The sequence below is a fragment of the Panicum hallii genome, chromosome 5 (genome assembly GCF_002211085.1).
Source record: "Panicum hallii strain FIL2 chromosome 5, PHallii_v3.1, whole genome shotgun sequence".
Classification (NCBI taxonomy): domain Eukaryota; kingdom Viridiplantae; phylum Streptophyta; class Magnoliopsida; order Poales; family Poaceae; genus Panicum; species Panicum hallii.
Window position 1 is genome coordinate 55,160,339 of NC_038046.1, and position 17,433 is coordinate 55,177,771.

General features: G+C 44.1%; 2 protein-coding genes across 8 annotated transcripts; both read right to left on the minus strand.

The window, feature by feature from the left end:
• Window positions 1-1,768: 1,768 nt before the first annotated feature.
• Window positions 1,769-3,519, minus strand: LOC112894558 (metallothionein-like protein 2A). The gene is made up of 3 exons (XM_025962307.1): window positions 3,361-3,519; window positions 2,765-2,848; window positions 1,769-2,232 (listed from the first exon to the last, which is right to left on the minus strand). The coding sequence occupies exons 1-3, from the start codon at window positions 3,423-3,425 to the stop codon at window positions 2,136-2,138; spliced, it is 246 nt and encodes an 81-aa protein (XP_025818092.1). The 5' UTR covers window positions 3,426-3,519; the 3' UTR covers window positions 1,769-2,135.
• A 5,415-nt stretch (window positions 3,520-8,934) lies between these two features.
• LOC112895984 lies at window positions 8,935-16,263 on the minus strand. Of its 7 annotated transcripts, XM_025964018.1 has the most exons (6): window positions 16,055-16,246; window positions 15,511-15,625; window positions 14,107-14,362; window positions 13,725-13,801; window positions 9,962-11,327; window positions 8,935-9,789 (listed from the first exon to the last, which is right to left on the minus strand). In XM_025964018.1, the coding sequence occupies exons 3-6, from the start codon at window positions 14,261-14,263 to the stop codon at window positions 9,167-9,169; spliced, it is 2,223 nt and encodes a 740-aa protein (XP_025819803.1). In that variant the 5' UTR covers window positions 14,264-14,362; window positions 15,511-15,625; window positions 16,055-16,246; the 3' UTR covers window positions 8,935-9,166. The 7 variants fall into 7 exon arrangements, with proteins under 7 accessions (XP_025819803.1, XP_025819802.1, XP_025819804.1 ...); XM_025964017.1 differs by lacking the exon at window positions 15,511-15,625 and having other exon boundaries at window positions 16,055-16,263; XM_025964019.1 differs by having other exon boundaries at window positions 10,109-11,327; window positions 15,511-16,249.
• Window positions 16,264-17,433: the final 1,170 nt, after the last annotated feature.

Here is a 17,433-nt window from a genome sequence, read left to right on the forward strand (position 1 = left end):
AAGCAGGCGGCCAGACTGCCGGAGCCCTACAGCAGCGGCGTCGAGGCCGGGAAAACGACCATGTCAGCTTGCTATCCTACCGAATCCAGGCCGTATGTGCCCGATCTGACGGCTTCCTGGGAACCAAGGAGTGGTCGGTAAGTGAGATACCGTCCACCCCCGACCCTGGTGCGCGCGGCCTCTGCTCCGTGCCTCGCCAGTCGCCATGCCCGAGCGCCCCGGCGTCCCCGCCGCTACTCGACGTGCTCCTGACCGGCCTCCTGCTCAACCGACTCAACGACGTCGCCAGCGCTCCATCGGGCCGGCAAGACGAAGCGAAAACGAGAAGCCAGAGGAGGGTCTATATGTAAAGTATTGAGGGCCTATTTGTAAATAGGGGGCATACTGCAGAGTAGAGGCCTTTTTTAAAACTACCGAATAAAAGTAGGGGCTGATCTGTAAAACCCCAAATCCGGCGACACGACGTCTGCGCAGTCCCCGGCGGCGCCGCGGCGGCCCGTCCGCCAACCCCGTCGCCACGAATTTCCCCCAACCATCGCCGGCAGTGTCTTCCTCGAGAGGTTGATCCTGGGCCGAATCCAATCCAGCTCGTGCTTGTCTTTGTGGACGCGGCGAACTGCACCGACCAGGGCGTCCGCCTCCTACGCGGCTCCGCCTACGGACGGCATTCCGGCCTCGAGTGCGCCGACGGCAGTGATGATCTTGCCATTGAAGCAGCTTCCAGCTCTGGGAAGTCCCGGATGACCCAGCGGCACCTTGCCGCGGCCGATGTCCCCGCGCCAGTACCTGTGTTTCATGGCGTTGAGCCTGTTCTCGGCGCGCACGCTCCGGCGTTCTGGAGCTTGGTGAGAGCGATCCCAGGCTCCAGGTCATCGATGGAGGTCTCTGGTTATTTGTCTCTCATGATACTGCTTCTGGTTGCATCAATAGCCATTACCACCCTAAGTGCCTGTCAAGTTTCAGAAAATTCAGACATGGAGTATTCAGAATGTAGTAGTATCTTCTACAGAATCCCTTTGGTGAGTGCTGTGTTTGATAGTTGTTACCACCTGCAATATTGGGTGCTGTAATTATTGAGTATGATTACCAGGGTGTTTTAACAAGAATGTCAGTATTGTTCAGCAAACAAATCAGATAATGTTTGGCGCATGCCTTTTTCCCATAATATTGATGTGAGTTGTTCTAATGTCATAACTAGTTATATTAGGTGCACTGATGTTACCATTTTAGTTCCAGTGAAGATTCAAAATATTAAACAAATAGATCACTTTCTCCATTTGCCTCAGTTTCAATTTTTTGGAACTACACTTACATGATCATGGTGGAAAATGTTTTGCTTAGCTTCATTCAGAATTTCGAATGTGATCAGAAAAATGTAATGCCATAATTATAATAGAATAAGAAGACAGCCAAATATATGTTCAGAGTTCAGAGCATGTAGTGGTAGATTCCTGTAGAATGTTCTGATATGATAACTGCTTACATTGATTAATTGAAGTGAGCTGCTCTGATGTTGATTGGTATAACGAGTTATATCAGGAGCAAAGTGCCAAGATTTGAAATATTAAACCTAGAATGATTATATACTTTTTCCCTTTTTATGGAGATGTTTTGAATTGTACTTGCATGATCATGGTGCGCCGCTGTCCTGTTTAGTTCCAGAAAATTCCAATGCAACCCGAAAACATTATGGCATAATTTAGTGGAGGACAACCAAATTATTGGAGTTTAGAGAGTAACAAAAAAATTCATGTCAAGAGACGAGCAGTCGAGCACACAAGATGGATGTAGATAGATATAGATGGATGGTTACAACACCAGGGACATCAAGCAGGCCACACACATTCACCACAGATCAGAGCATGGCCTGCCTGCCACAGATCAGAGTACCAAACGACACACTGCTAGAGCACCCCACAGGTGCCCGGCCGGGGAGGGAAGGACACGACGGCGACATCTCAGTACCATCATTATTGTTCTCCTTCAGTACCAGCTACTAGCAGCACGCGCAACACTGTTATTAAGCGTGCATGCCACACATACTTTCAGACAAACGAACGACGAATACACAAACACTGCTATACTAGCTTCGTCCTTCCGAGATCTCGTCCGGTCCGGCCATGGCCATGAGCTCCTCACTTGCCGCAGGTGCAGGGGTTGCAGGTGCAGTTGTCGCCGCACTTGCAGCCATTCTCGGCTCCGGCGCCGGCCTCGAACCCGCCCTCGGCGTGCCTGCGCGTAAGAGAAACATCATCAATTTTTTTTTTCAGTTCAGAAGTCGAGTTGCAGAGCAATTTTGGCCTGTTCGCTACCAGGAGCTACGTATGCCGTCTCGGACTTTTCAATACAGGACAAGTAAACATGACATCATTTTTTGTTGGATTTTTTTTTGGGGGGCCTTGGCGCGGGGAAAAGAAGCAGCTGCTTGTTTTGTTTCATGAGGGACACAAACTGCTTTTGTCGTAGCGTAGTGCTTCCTTCTCGCTGCTGATGGTGACTGGAATTTGTTGTACCACTATGCAGACAGTACTAAAACCATATAAGCTACCAGAAGTTAGTACTACTTCCTACACAACCGATCACCTACCACAAACGCACAAGGCAGAACCGTAAAAATAGTACGGCTAACAATTCTGCACCATAGAAACTGCTGGCTATTATTGGCAAACGTAAGAGGATGGTGGATCAGATCACCACCTCGTCAAAACGATCTATGCGCCGGAAGCTGAACAGTACATGGTACAGATGGGAGGGAGGGACATACCCCTTGTTGGTCGGTGCAACGCCCATGATGACAGTCTGGGTGGTGGTGGTGCCCTGCTCAGCCGTGTCCGGGTACATCTTGCACCTGCAGATGATACAAGCGGCATGTCAGGATCATCAGAATCTCTCCGATTTGAGGAGCACAAACTGCTGCATGCATATAATTTCAGACAGGAATTTACATGAAGGAACATGAGAAAAACCTCTTGTTTTTTTCTTAAAAAAAAGGGGGAGGCAAAATCTCCCAGCTCTATCCTCTCTAATCAAAGATCCACCCACACAGAAGGTTCTCCCCCAAAAGAAAAACATTTCCATGCAAGCTATCTGCTGCGTCTGCATGCACGCCCTGCAAAAACCCTCAAGGAAGGGGAACAGATCGAGCCATGGCGCCGCACAGGTAGATCAAAGAACCCAGCATCACAAGAGACCATCCGTCATCCTAGAGCGGCATCAGGAGCGGAGGCGAGCCCCCATCCCCCAGCACCTTCAACAAGGGGACAAACGATATCCACACCAAGAACAACTGAACGATCTGACGAACCCATGCATGCATACGGGAGATGGGAGATGTTCGTCAGAGAGATCTGAGGAGCTTACCCTCCGCAGCCGGAGCCGCACTTGCAGCCGGAGCCGCACCCGCAGTTGCCTCCGCAGCACGACATCCTCTCGGAGATTCAGAGGCCGAACACGAGCAGATCGAGAGAGAGGTCAAGTCACACAACGGCGAGCGAGATGCGACGGCGATGCGATGCCCATGCCCCGGCGGGGAGGCCGCATTTATAGGCCCGGCGGGCGGCCACCTGGCCGTCCACGCGGCGCCCCCTGACGTGGGCCCCTGCCTCGGGCCGCGGGTCCGGCTCGCGTTGTGGAAGTTACGCTCCTGCCCCTGGTGGTTGATTGCACGGCTCCCGGTGCGGGCGTGGCCGTCCGTCCACGGGACGCGGACACATGCGGTTGGGAATCACACGTACCGGATGCCTGCCAGTGCCGCGGTAGGATCCAGAATTCCGGCGTGGCCTCTGCTGCGCGGCTTGCGTTGGAGCAAGATTAATATACAGCAGGCTGCTGGCTGCGAAGGGTTTTCACTCACTCGTACAATAGTGATCTTCATTATTAATATATAGTTCACTTATCTCTTTTATAAAAAAATTTATTTCTTTTACGTCGAAGCTGGCCTTTTAGCCGGCTATAAGTTTATAGCTCACTTTTTCTCTCTTCTCTCTTCTTCGCATAGCATTCAGTCTGCTTACATCTTGTTACTGTTACCATAGCTAACATTACCAGATATTTGTGAATTAGTAGAAAGTAAATGCAAAATCGACTCCACGATGATCCATGGAGGATCTCATTGTCTGGATCTGATGCGGTGATTTCTCCGTGAGTGGTTGAATTTTCACGGTGGTCACCTGCAACAAAGCCGTGGCAAGAATTTTGCGACATTGTTGGTGCCGAAGGGCCAGGAGCTTTCACGAAAGAGAAGAATCGGAATACCGTGATGCTCGTTGATGTTTCGGGCCGGTCCTATCCACCTCTCTCTCTCTCTCTCGACCGGCCACTATTTTTTCAAAGTTAATGGACCTAAATAATTGGCAGCACAACTATATAAAGATAGGGTGTGCAAGTGCATGGATCATGGATGGATAAAAGCATGCTCCTATGTAGCATCTACCAAAGGTTCTTTAGCCCTTGCTATTTTTGTGGTCTTACAATGCACGAGAGCATTAAAAATAAAATATTGTACGGCAAGTATCTTCGTGGTCCTTTTTCTTCTCTCTGTTTCCGAACGTAATTATCAGAGTCTGTCTCCTCCTCACCGTACTTGCATGATATTTCTTCTCTACCAATACATGCCGAGCAGCGTTCTTGCCGGCAGCTTCTGAAAAAAAGGTGTTATTTACGAAAAGAGATTCTTTTACGATATTTGTTCATTTCACAAATCAAAATAGTTTCCTCTTCAAAAACGATGTAAAGTTTGGAATCCTGAGCAACATTCAAAAGCTGCGGATAGGATAATATCTGCGTTGCTGGTGAGGACAGTGACACGAATCTGTAAAAGCAGGCCAAAGGAACCTTTGTGTGTCTGGACATCACCGCTTTACCTGACCCTAGTTAGTAGTTAGTTACCTTACCCCAACGCCAAAAAGATGGATAGGCTCCAAATTCACTCTGCACCCAGCTAGCCATTCAGTTGGGATGGATGAAACGCGTGTAAAAACGAGGTCCATAAAATATCTCGGCTTGGCGCACGACGTGGCCGGTCGGCCCTGGACCTGGCCCCCCTCGATCAGTTTGGATAAGGACGCCATGTGTGCGTCACAGTAAAATCACACGGCGGTTAGCGAGTAGCAGCAGCAAATGATACTGAAGCACACTGCTTACGGCACTGTTAAAATTGTTGATTAGACTAGAGCCTGTAGGGCCCCGTTTAGATGCATTGTAAATGTTATAATTTTTACTCTCTCTCCATCACATCAATTTTGGGACATATGCATGGAGCAGTAAATGTATGTAAAAAAAATAACTAATTGCACAGTTTAATTGTACATCACGAGACGAATCTTTTAAGCCTAGTTAGACCATGATTAGATAAAATTTGTCAAATACAAACGGAAACGCAAAAGGTTCCAAATGTTATACAAACTTGCGATCTAAACGAGGCCTAGGTGGCGTGCATGTACATATGCCCTAATAAACTGCACGCAAACATGTCGCTGTCGGGTGAGATTCCAGAACATGAAAAGAAAACCCTACCTGACCATGCACGCAGCATTGACTTGTGAATTCCTGGTCTAGGAGACTAGGACAGAAAAAAACATAGTTCCTAGCTGCATGCATCGTTGCATCGTGTTCTCTCAAAAAAAAATCAACAAATGAAAAGAAATTACATAAAAGTTGATCATATGATTCTCAGCTTAATCAGAAATTCGGTGCCCTACGAATGAAATGTCATTCTCTTTTTTCTTTAAACCGGGTGGCATTAGTTTTATTGATAGAAAAGTTTACATGCATTTCTTATAAAGACATCCATGATAAAAGCAAAAGTACATCCAAATCCTTGTAAGACTATCCCGGTCATCTTCAACGCCGACCACCGGAGCCGCCGCTGGACGCGCCATCCCTAGAAGAGAGGAATGCCGAAGCTGCAAGTTGAAGCCGATTCCCAACTCGACGAAGGAACATCCGAAGAAGCGACGTATACTTTTAATGCTACAACAGTCGGCGCACCAAATAAGTCAATCCACACTTGAAACGTTGAACGTCTGACCAATCCGTCGCCAAGAGAAAGGAGATACGGCGCCTCAAGAACTGCTGGCGGCCTCCAAGCAATCAGCAACGGATAGACTCCAAAAGGAAGACTCCAACCTGATTTTTCAAGGTGGAAGTAAGCATATCTTATAGCTCCATACCCAGAAGACGCGACGTCGCCGCCACAATCGCCAGAGATGCTCTGGAGGGATGAAAGAACTGGTCGTCCGGATCCTAGGCCGCCAGAATAAGCTTGTCTTCACGTTGCCGTCGACGAAGCAAAGGACCTGACTCTGATCTAACTAAAACAGAAAAGAGTATGTATGTACACCGGCCATCGATCTCGCGGCTCCTCTCCACCCCTGGCACCGGAACGGTCGCCGGACGCGAGTAAGAGCCGGCGAGATCGACGTCGGGAACTGAATCACTTCACCGTCCTTTCGAACTGTAGCAAGGGGAACGAAGAATCGAGAGACGCCGCAAATGTCACTCTCTTAGAAAAAGAAAAAGCAACAGGCCGGGCGTTGCCATTTGCGCCATCTTTTCCATCACCTGTAGCAGTCGCGTAGCACACGGGTAGGCATGTGCCTGCCTAGAGATGCCATCAAGGGTTTATCCATTCAATTTGCTATCGTTTCCCTGTTGGGTTTCAGCGAGAACACCAATGTCAAGCGTGTCACGCTCGCGGAAGATTTGCGCTAGCTGCGCATCGTATCATACCGCCCCTGCCAAAGTCGGTGGCGAGAAAAAAAAAAGAGTCTTCCAATTCTTCATCATCGAGTTCTAGCCGACCATGTGTGCCGTCTCTGCTGCAGCGTGTGTGGGCGTCACCTTCTTGGGCACCATGATTCAAGGCTCTGGAATCATCCTGAATTCGTGATGGTCTGTCAGGTGTTAGTGACGTGCATGGAAGAGAATGGTTTGGGTTGCCTTCTCTTTTTTTTCTACGAAATTCAGTGGATTGGAGGGACATCTCTAGCTCTATATAGAAATCACACACCAAAAAGGTGCCGAGGGAGCGTGACCACGTCACTGGTATTTTTCGGCCGTCGGATCGGCCGGGTGGACGGTTTAGATTGTGCGAGTCATGAATATTTTGCAAAAAGCTCTCAGACTTTAGCGAAATCAACCGTGGTTCGCCCTCCTCTCTTAGATAATTTTACGAAAAAATCCACAACTTTGCTCTAAATCAACCCGCAATCCAACCTTCCCGGTTAAGGAAAATTTGCAAAGAAAATCTTAAATTTTCGTAAAATCAACCCGCCATTCTGGTCCTCTCTCAGGAATTATTTTAGAAAAAATTTCTCGGATCTTAGTTAAATCAAACGACAACCCGTTCCATCAGTTACTTCTACACGAGCAACATTATACGTACAATTTGAACACCAAAATACATTAAAACCAAAAGTTGTTCAATATAGAATTTGATAAAAAATTCAAAAACTACAAGTTCATTATAGAGCAAACCTTAAATTCAAAACGCTTTCGCAATTCGTTTATACCGCATACGATCCATCGTACCTACAATATGGACACCAAAACATTATGAAATTAAAAGTGTTCAATACAAAGGTTGCTCAGAATTTCAAAATCTACAGCTTCATTATATAGTACAATTTTAAATTTAAAGCTCTTTTACAATTCATCCGCATAAATATTTCTACCTACGATTTGGACACCGAAACGCCTTTTACGTCAAAAGGTTTTGAATACAAAAAATGCTCAAAATTTCAAAAGCTAAAGCTTTGACACACAATAAACTTTTAAAATAAATGATAATAAAAATACTATAACCAAAAATACTAAATATAATAAAAAAAGATAGTTCCATTTCTATAAAAATAATATTCTAGTTAAATAGTAGCGTCACAATAATAGAGAGTCCAAAATATATACCAAGTAAAATAATAAGCCGCAGACCATAAAATCAACATATATAATAATTACTACTATATGTATAAATTAAAGTCTGTATCAACTACAATTACCTTTGCGTGGCAAAACCGCACGACTTTCTAGTTTATTTGGAAATGCGCACTGGATAACTGAAGAAAGTTCGAGCTCTTGGAAGGACTCATTCGTCAACCCAGTTCCGACTTCCAAGTTCAGAGTTCAGACTGGTCAATGCAAAGTGTTCAGGGAACAGGGACGTGGATTTCCCTAGATGCTTCTCTTCACTTCGAAGTTAGAATAAATTGGAAGAGGATGCTTTTGCCTTGTGAATGCATAAAGTTGAGTTATGGAGGTACAAATATTGTGAAAATTTGAACATAATTACTGTTTTCTCATTTTTTAGGGGTGCATTAGCACCCCCTAATGACTATGCAGCTTCGCCCCTTATGTACGGTGAGTCATCCACGTACAGACAACACCAGGGATATGTTACTACACCATTTTTTTTTCTTTTTGCGTGCGTCCGTGAAAAGGATAACGAGCGTCGGACCAAGCGTGTTTTCATCTTGGGGGAACAACTGGATCATGTGTCTGCAAGGTTGTGATTTATTACCCGAACCCATGAGCACACTAGCAGGCTCAATTGCGCAGCCTTGTGCTTTGGGCCCATCAGTCTTACCACCAGTAAAGAAAGCCCACATGACTTATGGAATGCCAAACCCAGCCCAGCTTGGTGTATCAGCCCAGTAAAGCCTACACGGCTCCAGTCTGCTAGTAGTATTTCCCAACACGTTCATTCCCTTCGTGGCACTAGACATCAGATGATCTCAGTTGCTGAGAGTGGCTCTGATCACCGACAGTACCTGGATGTTAGAGAATGTAATTAAACTCCGCAATATGCATCTGCAAATATCACCGGCAGTTTGAGCAGGCTAGAGCTTTGTAAGCTTGTAGAATCGATTCATGAACTGCAAATTTTTCGCCTTTGCCGGCCTGACAAATAATCTTCCTTTACAAGATTACACATGAAAGTAGTAGAGCAAAAGCATTTCCTCATCCATTCATTTATACTAGTAACCAACAGGCAAGACTTTCCAGCACATGAATTGAATTCCTAACACCTAACAACAATGACCTCCAGAGTATGTTTGTTTTCCTCAACCGACACAAAAGAAATTTGTAATATCTACATCAGAATGATTCCATGCCTTCGCACAATATCCTACCCCCCCCCCCCAACCCCCCAAAAAAAAACTAGCTACACTCAACACTCTGCAAGCTGAAGAACGAGTTCAGTCAGAAGCTTGTCAAACACAAAGTCTGCCACCTTGTTCCCCATATGATCAGCATCTCTCTCTAAATTCATCCAGTGGTCGCTCTTTGCTAGATCCTTTGACAAAATGGTGTCGACTTGGATGCTGGACCATGGTCGTTCATCCAGGCGGTAGCTCACTCTAGACCACAATTCCTTCAGGACACGGTGTCCCACAGGTTTTGGTCTGCCCGAAGATGAGAACCAGGAGAATTTGGACTTGGCAACAGAATATTTCTTGTAGATGTCGAGCAGTGCCTCGTTTGTCAAATCAAACAGAAGCAACTGATCAGCAGACATATCAGTGAAGTCAAATGATGCTGCTGCAGCCTCGTAGTGTTGGCAATCCTCTTCTTGGAGAGCTGCGATGTTCTGTGAGTACCATTCATCAAACAATATTTCATTGTAGAAGCTCGATTTCTTGAATATATCCTTCACATAGTTAAACTCAACTTGGTGGCTTGGATCTACTTGGAAACCACTCAGATCATCAAAGTCACTTTCTTGTACAATTGTAGTGTCAGATGAAACATCAGCATCATTTAAATGGAGAATTCTTGGCTTCAGAGATGTATCTGCAAGAGGCAAAAACCAAGAAAATATTATAATTTTTTTAAGTAGTGATTGAAGCAAGAGTAGCGCAAAAATAAATTCGAGAGCTAAGATGTGTTAATTTCACTGATGATATTGACTCTAAGTTAATATTTGGATCATGAGTATGTTTCTGAATACTAAATTAAACCTCACCATCCAGCGGTGTATGTTTCACCGGACAAGCAGCAGCAGCTGAGAAGGCCATGTCAAGAACAGATACTGGACTTTCAGATTCTTGCTCGAAGCTTAGACTTATGTCAGCTTCGAATTCGTGACTGTGATCAGAAACACAAGAAGTACCTTTTGTTGACTTTGGAAAGTGGGATGAGTGCATTTGGTTGTCATGAAAAGCTGGTGTTTGTTCTTCTGCAATTTTGGCGTCTTCTGAAAGTAGAGCAGTGCATGAATCTGCTTGGGCTGAAGAGTGGATCTGAGCATCATTACAAGTTTCTGCATGTTCTTCCAGGATGTCAACTTCTTCTGACATCGAATGGGCAGCAAGAAAATCGACTTCAGCTGACGAGGGAACCTGGTCATTATTACCACAAGTTGCTGCCTGTTCTTCTGAAGTATCAACAACTTCTGAAGGTGAAGGAACAATACAGGAGTCTTCTTCAGCTGATACTGCAACATCAAATTTTTTGCCATTGATGCATTCTTCAAGTAAAGCAGGTTTTTCGGAGTCACCAGCAACCACATCACCAGAACTATCATCCATAGCAACGTTTGCATCTGCATCGATGTCAGTTTTCTCTTGAGCATGTGGTGTCAAGGCATCTTCTGCAGTTACAAGATTTTCATCTTGTTTACCCAAACCCTGTGATCGGAACTCAACTTCAGAAGCTCTTTGCAATGAAGTCGTAACACTTGGGACATCTAGAGAATGATCCCTAGTAGACTTAGAGCTTGTCAGTATTCTTTTGGATTCACTACTTGAAATGGCATCAAGTAAGCGAGAGTAATTTTCCAAAGATTCACTGAGGGAACGTGAACGCCGAAAACCTTGACTTACATGCCTCTTTGCAGCAGGACCAATATAAGGTTTCAGACCATCCCTATCATAGGTAGCAGAGGCTGATCGGGGGAGACCTTCACTGACTACATCTCCAGACACCTTCTTTCCATAAGGGACCTTGTGAAGAATCCCATCCATTGAAATGCTACGGTGGCTCTTTCGCTTCACACGGCTGTCATCTCTTTTTAGGAGCAGTGAAGAACTTAAATCACTATCACAACCATCTGGGATGCTAGATGTAGAATGGCGCAAGTTTATGTCCATAGCATTTTGCATTGACAATTTAGTACTATGTGAAGAGCCATCACCACTGGAAGTGGATTCACCGTCAAGAACATATTCGTTGCTTTCCAGATAGTGTATTGAAATGGTACGCAGAAGCTTTGGTGCAACAGGAAGTATCTTTTCTTTCTGACCTTCCTTTCCATATAACTTCCTTAGAATCAAGGACCTCAAACTAGCCTTACCAGAATTCTTTTTTGATGCCTTCTGTTTTTTTGTAACCTGGAATAGAAGAAACGAAAGGAATAAGGTAAGTCACCTTCAAATGAATTAGTTCTCTGTTTAGGACTGTGCGTAGTTTTGAGAAGGTACTTCTATAAACTGCTTGTATTAAACACTATATGGCTATCCGTCCTGAAATATAAGGCATTGAAGGGTTCAAAATTTATACTCCAATGTAAGGCATTTTGGAACTTTTAGATAAAATTAAAGGAAATCATTTAATGTTCCTTGACTTCGACAAGTTGTTTAATAGGGAAAATGAGGGTCCTACCTTCGAGTTGGACGACTCATTTGATGATACCAACAGACGCTTTGTGAGGAGGATTCAGGAGGCAGAGATCGGGGAGGCTCTGAAGAGGATGAAGGGAGGTAAAGCATTGGGTCCCGATGGCATCCCCATTGAGGTGTGGAGATGCCTGGGCGAGAGGGCGGTAGTATGGTTATCTAAACTTTTTAACCTAATTTTCCAGTCAAACAAGATGCCGGAGGAATGGAGGAGAAGTATATTAGTACCGATCTTCAAGAACAAGGGAGATGTTCAAAGTTGTACTAACTACCGAGGGATTAAGCTGATGAGCCATACGATGAAGTTTTGGGAGAGGGTTATCGAGCATCGCCTAAGAAGATTGACAAGGGTGACCCAAAACCAGTTTGGGTTCATGCCTGGGAGGTCGACCATGGAGGCGATTTTCTTAGTACGACAGTTGATGGAGAGATATAGAGAGGAGAAGAAGGACTTACACATGGTCTTTATTGACCTAGAGAAGGCGTATGACAAAGTACCGAGAGACGTCATGTGGTGGGCCTTGGAAAAACACAACGTCCCAACTAAGTATATTACCCTCATCAAGGATATGTACAAGGATGCGATGACTTGTGTTCGAACATGTGATGGCGATACCAGTGACTTTCCAATTAAAATAGGACTACATCAGGGGTCAACATTGAGCCCTTATCTATTTGCTTTGGTGATGTATGAGGTCACAAGGGACATACAGGGTGATATCCCTTGGTGTATGCTCTTTGCTGATGATGTGGTGCTAGTTGACGAGAGTAGGGCAGGGGTTAATATGAAGTTAGAGCTGTGGAGACACACGTTAGAGTCGAGGGGGTTCAGACTGAGTAGGACCAAGACCGAGTATATGATGCGCGACTTTAGCCCGACTAGGCATGAGGATGGGGACGTTAACCTCGAAGGTCAAGTGGTGGCCAAGAAGGATATTTTCCGGTATTTAGGATCAATGCTTCAGAAAGATGGAGACATTGATGAAGATGTTAGACATAGAATTTCAGCTGGTTGGTTGAAGTGGCGGCAGGCTTCGGGCGTCCTCTGTGACAAGAAGGTGCCACAGAGGCTAAAAGGTAAGTTCTATAGGACGGCGATTCGCCCGGCGATGTTATACAGTGCTGAATGTTGGCCTACAAAAAGGTGACATGTCCAGCAACTGAGTGTAGCAGAGATGCGTATGCTGCGTTGGTTCTGCGGGTATACAAGAAGGGATAGAGTCCGGAATGAAGAGATTCGAGATAGGGTTGGGGTGGCACCTATCGAGGAGAAGTTGATTCAACATCGGTTGAGATGGTTTGGACATGTACAACGGAGGCCTCCCGAGGCGCCGGTGCGTAGTGGAGTTTTAAAGCGGGGCGATAATGTAAAGAGAGGTAGAGGTAGACCTAGACTAACTTGGGACGAGACGATTAAGAGAGACCTTAAGGAGTGGAATATCGCTAAGGAATTAGCTATGGATAGGAGCGCTTGGAGATTAGCAATTAACGTACCTGAACCGTGACCTTTGTTACTTTTTGTTTAACCCCTAACTCTTCCTTTGGCTTGTGCTCTTTTTGTGTTTCTTATTCTTGTTTTCTGTGGGTTTCATCTCTACCCTACCCCAACTTGCTTGGGACAAAAAGCTAAGTTGTTGTTGTTGTATTTAATGTTCCTTGACTCTTAGCTGCATACTTACATTTCTATTTCTTCCTCCCCTGCTTAATTTTAGGAACAACTTTAATTATGGTAGGAAAACTAAGACCTCTTAGAGGGTAGATGCGTCTTTTGTTCTCTCCCTTAATATGTTTTAAAATTGCTAGAATGCCTTATATTACAGGATGGAGGGAGTATATACAAAGAAGTGTATACTAATACCCACACTACAGCTCCGCAATAAATGCTTACGAATAGTATCTAATTTACATAAAGCAGACAAAGTTTCAGAAAAACTAGTAGTAATTTGAACTAAAAGGGAAAAAAAGGAGGAGGATAATGCAGTGCTCAACCATCAAGCAACAAAATAGGGCGTGAAGATGGCTTATAATTGAAGACAGACCAGGAGATCATAGAAAATGAAAAAAGTACTATTAAAAAACAGTTTGAAAGTAAGGATGGGCTATTAGACATACTTCAGTATTTTTCTCATCATCCATGATGCCGCTGTCTTCATTTTTCAATGGAGCATAGGAGCTTCGGCATTTACTTCCTGCATCACAAGAGAAATGGTTTAATATGGATTCATGAGCACAGTTTCTACTATTATTGTTCATGCACACTATTTCAAAGTGTAGTTTTGGTTTAGTCCACGCAAGGACAAATAAATATCAGTACACTGAAAAAGCCAAATAATAACCAGTTATATTTACATTGCATCATTAGATGTGCAAGTTGTCTTGATGATCAAACAGAAACAGCTTCAAATACATGAATTTTCAATTGCACTCCACTACCTTATGCTAATATACCATTTCATTTCACAAATATCGAACAAAGAAGGACTCAGTAACTTACCGCCACTGCTTTTCCCCTGACCGTGTTTCTTGTCAGATAGCATCTTCGTGGACCGCAGGCGACGGCGAAATCCAAAGAACTGAAGAATACCCCATCGGTACCCATGTAATTCCTTGCTATAGAACGCGGAATCCTGGTGGTGCAACAGCTGGGCCATTTTGGTGTTTGTCCGCCAGCAACGAAGAAGGGTGGTTCCTTATGAACACCACCCTTAAGAAATAAGGGACAGTCCTTCAGCTTTGCTCAACTTGCCCACCTGTCATGAACAGACTGTCCACTGATTAACAACCTCGCAGATAACACACCTAATGTCTTTCCAACTCTAAACAAATCATTGCCTCCAGACCAGACCAAAAGGCGTGCAGAACAAACTTAATACAGGAAAAGATGGTCTCCAACCAAACCCACAAAATTAGCAAGCTAAAGTAAGACAATAATGCTGAGAAAATGCGTAAAGTAGGATAGAAAATTTATTTCCACCATAATCCATGAACGTGCAAATAAAAGCCAACTTAACAGGGCCTTTTCTACTTTTTTTCTAGACTAATGAACTTGCTGACATAACACTCATCTTCCTGAAAACACGCAGGCAGAAATCCACCAACTGCAATGGAGGCATTTATGATGAGACCCATTATAAGATATCTTTCCATATCCGTGTCAGTTAGTGCATCCCTTGCTCATGAATAATCAGATTAGCATCTCCATTGCTAATCAATAATCATATGATTATAGAAGAACGAAAGGTATACACCACCCAGATGAAGAAGAAAATGTGATGTCAAGGACTTTGTTTTTAACATATATACTATAACTTCGGCCAAACATCCTCAGTGCAACAGAAACAAGGAGTTCGCTTTTCAAAAAAAGAAAAGGAGTTCGAGGAAACTTCTAATGAGGAAAAACAATCAACTACGTACGGTGGAAATTTCAGTCATGTGTTAAGCAACATGTTCTGCTAGGATTTCTTCAATATTTTATTCCAATATAAAGGGAAGCGGATACATTTCTCATGACCTAACAAAAAAAATTGTCAATCTACAAATTACTGACAAATTGAAAAATGAGAGACAATATAGCATCACGAGGCTTCTAAAGAATTAAGTCCATTGAAACCGGTGCTAAGGTACAGAATTTCTTTCAACTTCCAGGGGCAAATTGGCCACTGTAAATTAAAGGGCGGCATTTTGTAACTTTACTGACCAACATAATCACAGCTCACACCCTCAATCAATCAAATCATGTACTGACAGAAATCCATCTTTAGAAAAAACAAGTTCAAGGGGGAGGAAAAGGCACCAGGATGATTGCTCAATGCTTTCCAAGAGCGAGAAAATACATCAGAAGCAATTACATGACTCCACATGTAACTCGAACCATGAAAAGGTAAAAATAAGAAATCACCTTTTAGCCCCACTTCTCCAACAGGATCCGTAAAATGTGACAAGATTACTAATTAGTTGTTACTGTCCCGTCAGGCTTAGAACTCGAAAACAACAATAAATAGAAGGGCATAATCCTGATGAACATACAAACAAAATGAACAAGCCGTAAGCAAACTTCAGTCGGCAGAGCCCAAACGGGATGACATCACTAAACATGCTCTCTTACCGATCCAAACAAAAAAGACGAAGAGAAAAGGCATCTCTTTTCGTCTCAGCAAAATCAGCGAGGAAGAAAACGCAACCAAAAGCACGGATGAACAAAACGCGTTCTGAAGAACACGGATGGAAATAAAAATACCTCCAGACTCGTGAATCAACACTTACAGCGTTCGCAGCTTCCCATCTCCTCACCATCGACCAAACGAACAGAAACGTATGGACGCCTTCCCACGAACAGATTAAGCGCGCCCGCAGAGCAGCGCCGCCATGGCGCCCAGAACTCGCGAAACACGCAGCAAAAAAAAAAAGACCCAAAGATTTCCTTTTTCTCCTCCGAAACTGACCTGGGGTTCATACGACGGCGGCGACGCCTGCAGCCGCAAATCCGGTAGGTTTTGAACCAAGGATCGGAGACTTTGGGAGTTCTGGAAGGAGGAGTTGGTGATGAACGAAACGGGAATGAATGAGAATGGAAAGAAACGGGTGGATCCGGGAAGCGAGGGGGAGGAAATGAGAGGGGGGTTTCCGTTAAATTCTGGTCCGTGGCGGCCCCTGCCCGGATGGCGGGTGTTGGTAGTTGAAAACTTCCGCCGCTTGGACAGTTAGGTTTTTTCTTTCTTTTTTACGAGGGTCGGTTTATTTTGTTATTATTTTTGCATATAGGTTATTTGTTTGTTATTTCTTTTTTTGTTTACTTTCTCTACAGCAATAGGGTCGGTCATAACATATTGCCAAAGACGGGAAGAAGCGGACACAGAGAAGACAGGAGTAGACGAGCCAGGTGAAGAAGAGAGAAATCTAATCTAAGAGTTGATCTTTAATTATTTATAAATGCTACTTTCAGCCACTTGAAGAATAATTTCAACTTATGTTTGCTGCCTTATATATGTGTTTACTAAGTGTGGCTTGTTCACATAAATTCGCGTAAACGATGCATACAAATCCGGAAGTCATGCGAGAAGCGTCATAACAATTTTAAAAGTTAGTTAATGAATTATAATAGAAGCGTACTCACTAATCTTCACATTCTTTTAATATGAACTCATGAACGCATATGATTGAAATTTGTCGCTCTCTGGGGAGACTAGAAAGTATCTATTTACCCTAGCATCTTAGCTTAGGTGACTAAACCTACACTTGTACAGCTGAGAATTAAATTCAAAGATGAGAATATGGGATGGCTGTCGTTGTCAACTGACTGGCGAGCAAACTAAGGACACCAGCAAACGCATAGATCAAGGCAAGGAATACGGTGAAAGTACATAGAACCGCGTTGTCGTCCGGCCAAACGGCTTTATTGCCCGACTTTGGAGTGATAAAAATCATCTGCTTTTGTGTTCCAAAGCCTCATGTTCCTCCTTGAATTCAGACTCCTTTTCGTAGACTTCACTGTGCGTACTACTCGTTGGCATCGTGGTGGGCCATCGGAGAAAGTTCGGTGTGAATTTGACCCCTCCAAAGATTTTTCCCAGTTAAATATTCATTGGATAATGATTTTAAAATTTTGAATTGTACAAAGCATATGGATCTGGCTGAGTCGACCTGGTCAATGCCTGAGTCCAGCAAGCAGCAGTTTCAATCAGACCTGGCATGATTTTTGGCTGATTCTTACTGGCTGCGAGGCTACCATTGGAGTGTCAAAGCTAGGACCTCACCATGGAAACAAAATTAAAAAAAAATCAACAGTGGTAGGAAAGGATAAACTTGGGTGGTCTTGTGCTGA

Coding starts and splice junctions, on each gene's coding strand:
- LOC112894558 (XM_025962307.1), bottom strand. CDS start 3,425: ATGTCGTGCTGCGGAGGCAACTGCGGGTGCGGCTCCGGCTGCAAGTGC. Junction 2,849..3,360: donor TGCGGCTCCGGCTGCGGAGG/GTAAGCTCCTCA, acceptor TATCATCTGCAG/GTGCAAGATGTACCCGGACA. Junction 2,233..2,764: donor GTTGCACCGACCAACAAGGG/GTATGTCCCTCC, acceptor TCTTACGCGCAG/GCACGCCGAGGGCGGGTTCG.
- LOC112895984 (XM_025964017.1), bottom strand. CDS start 14,263: ATGGCCCAGCTGTTGCACCACCAGGATTCCGCGTTCTATAGCAAGGAA. Junction 13,802..14,106: donor TCAGGGGAAAAGCAGTGGCG/GTAAGTTACTGA, acceptor CTTGTGATGCAG/GAAGTAAATGCCGAAGCTCC. Junction 11,328..13,724: donor ATGATGAGAAAAATACTGAA/GTATGTCTAATA, acceptor CTTCTATTCCAG/GTTACAAAAAAACAGAAGGC.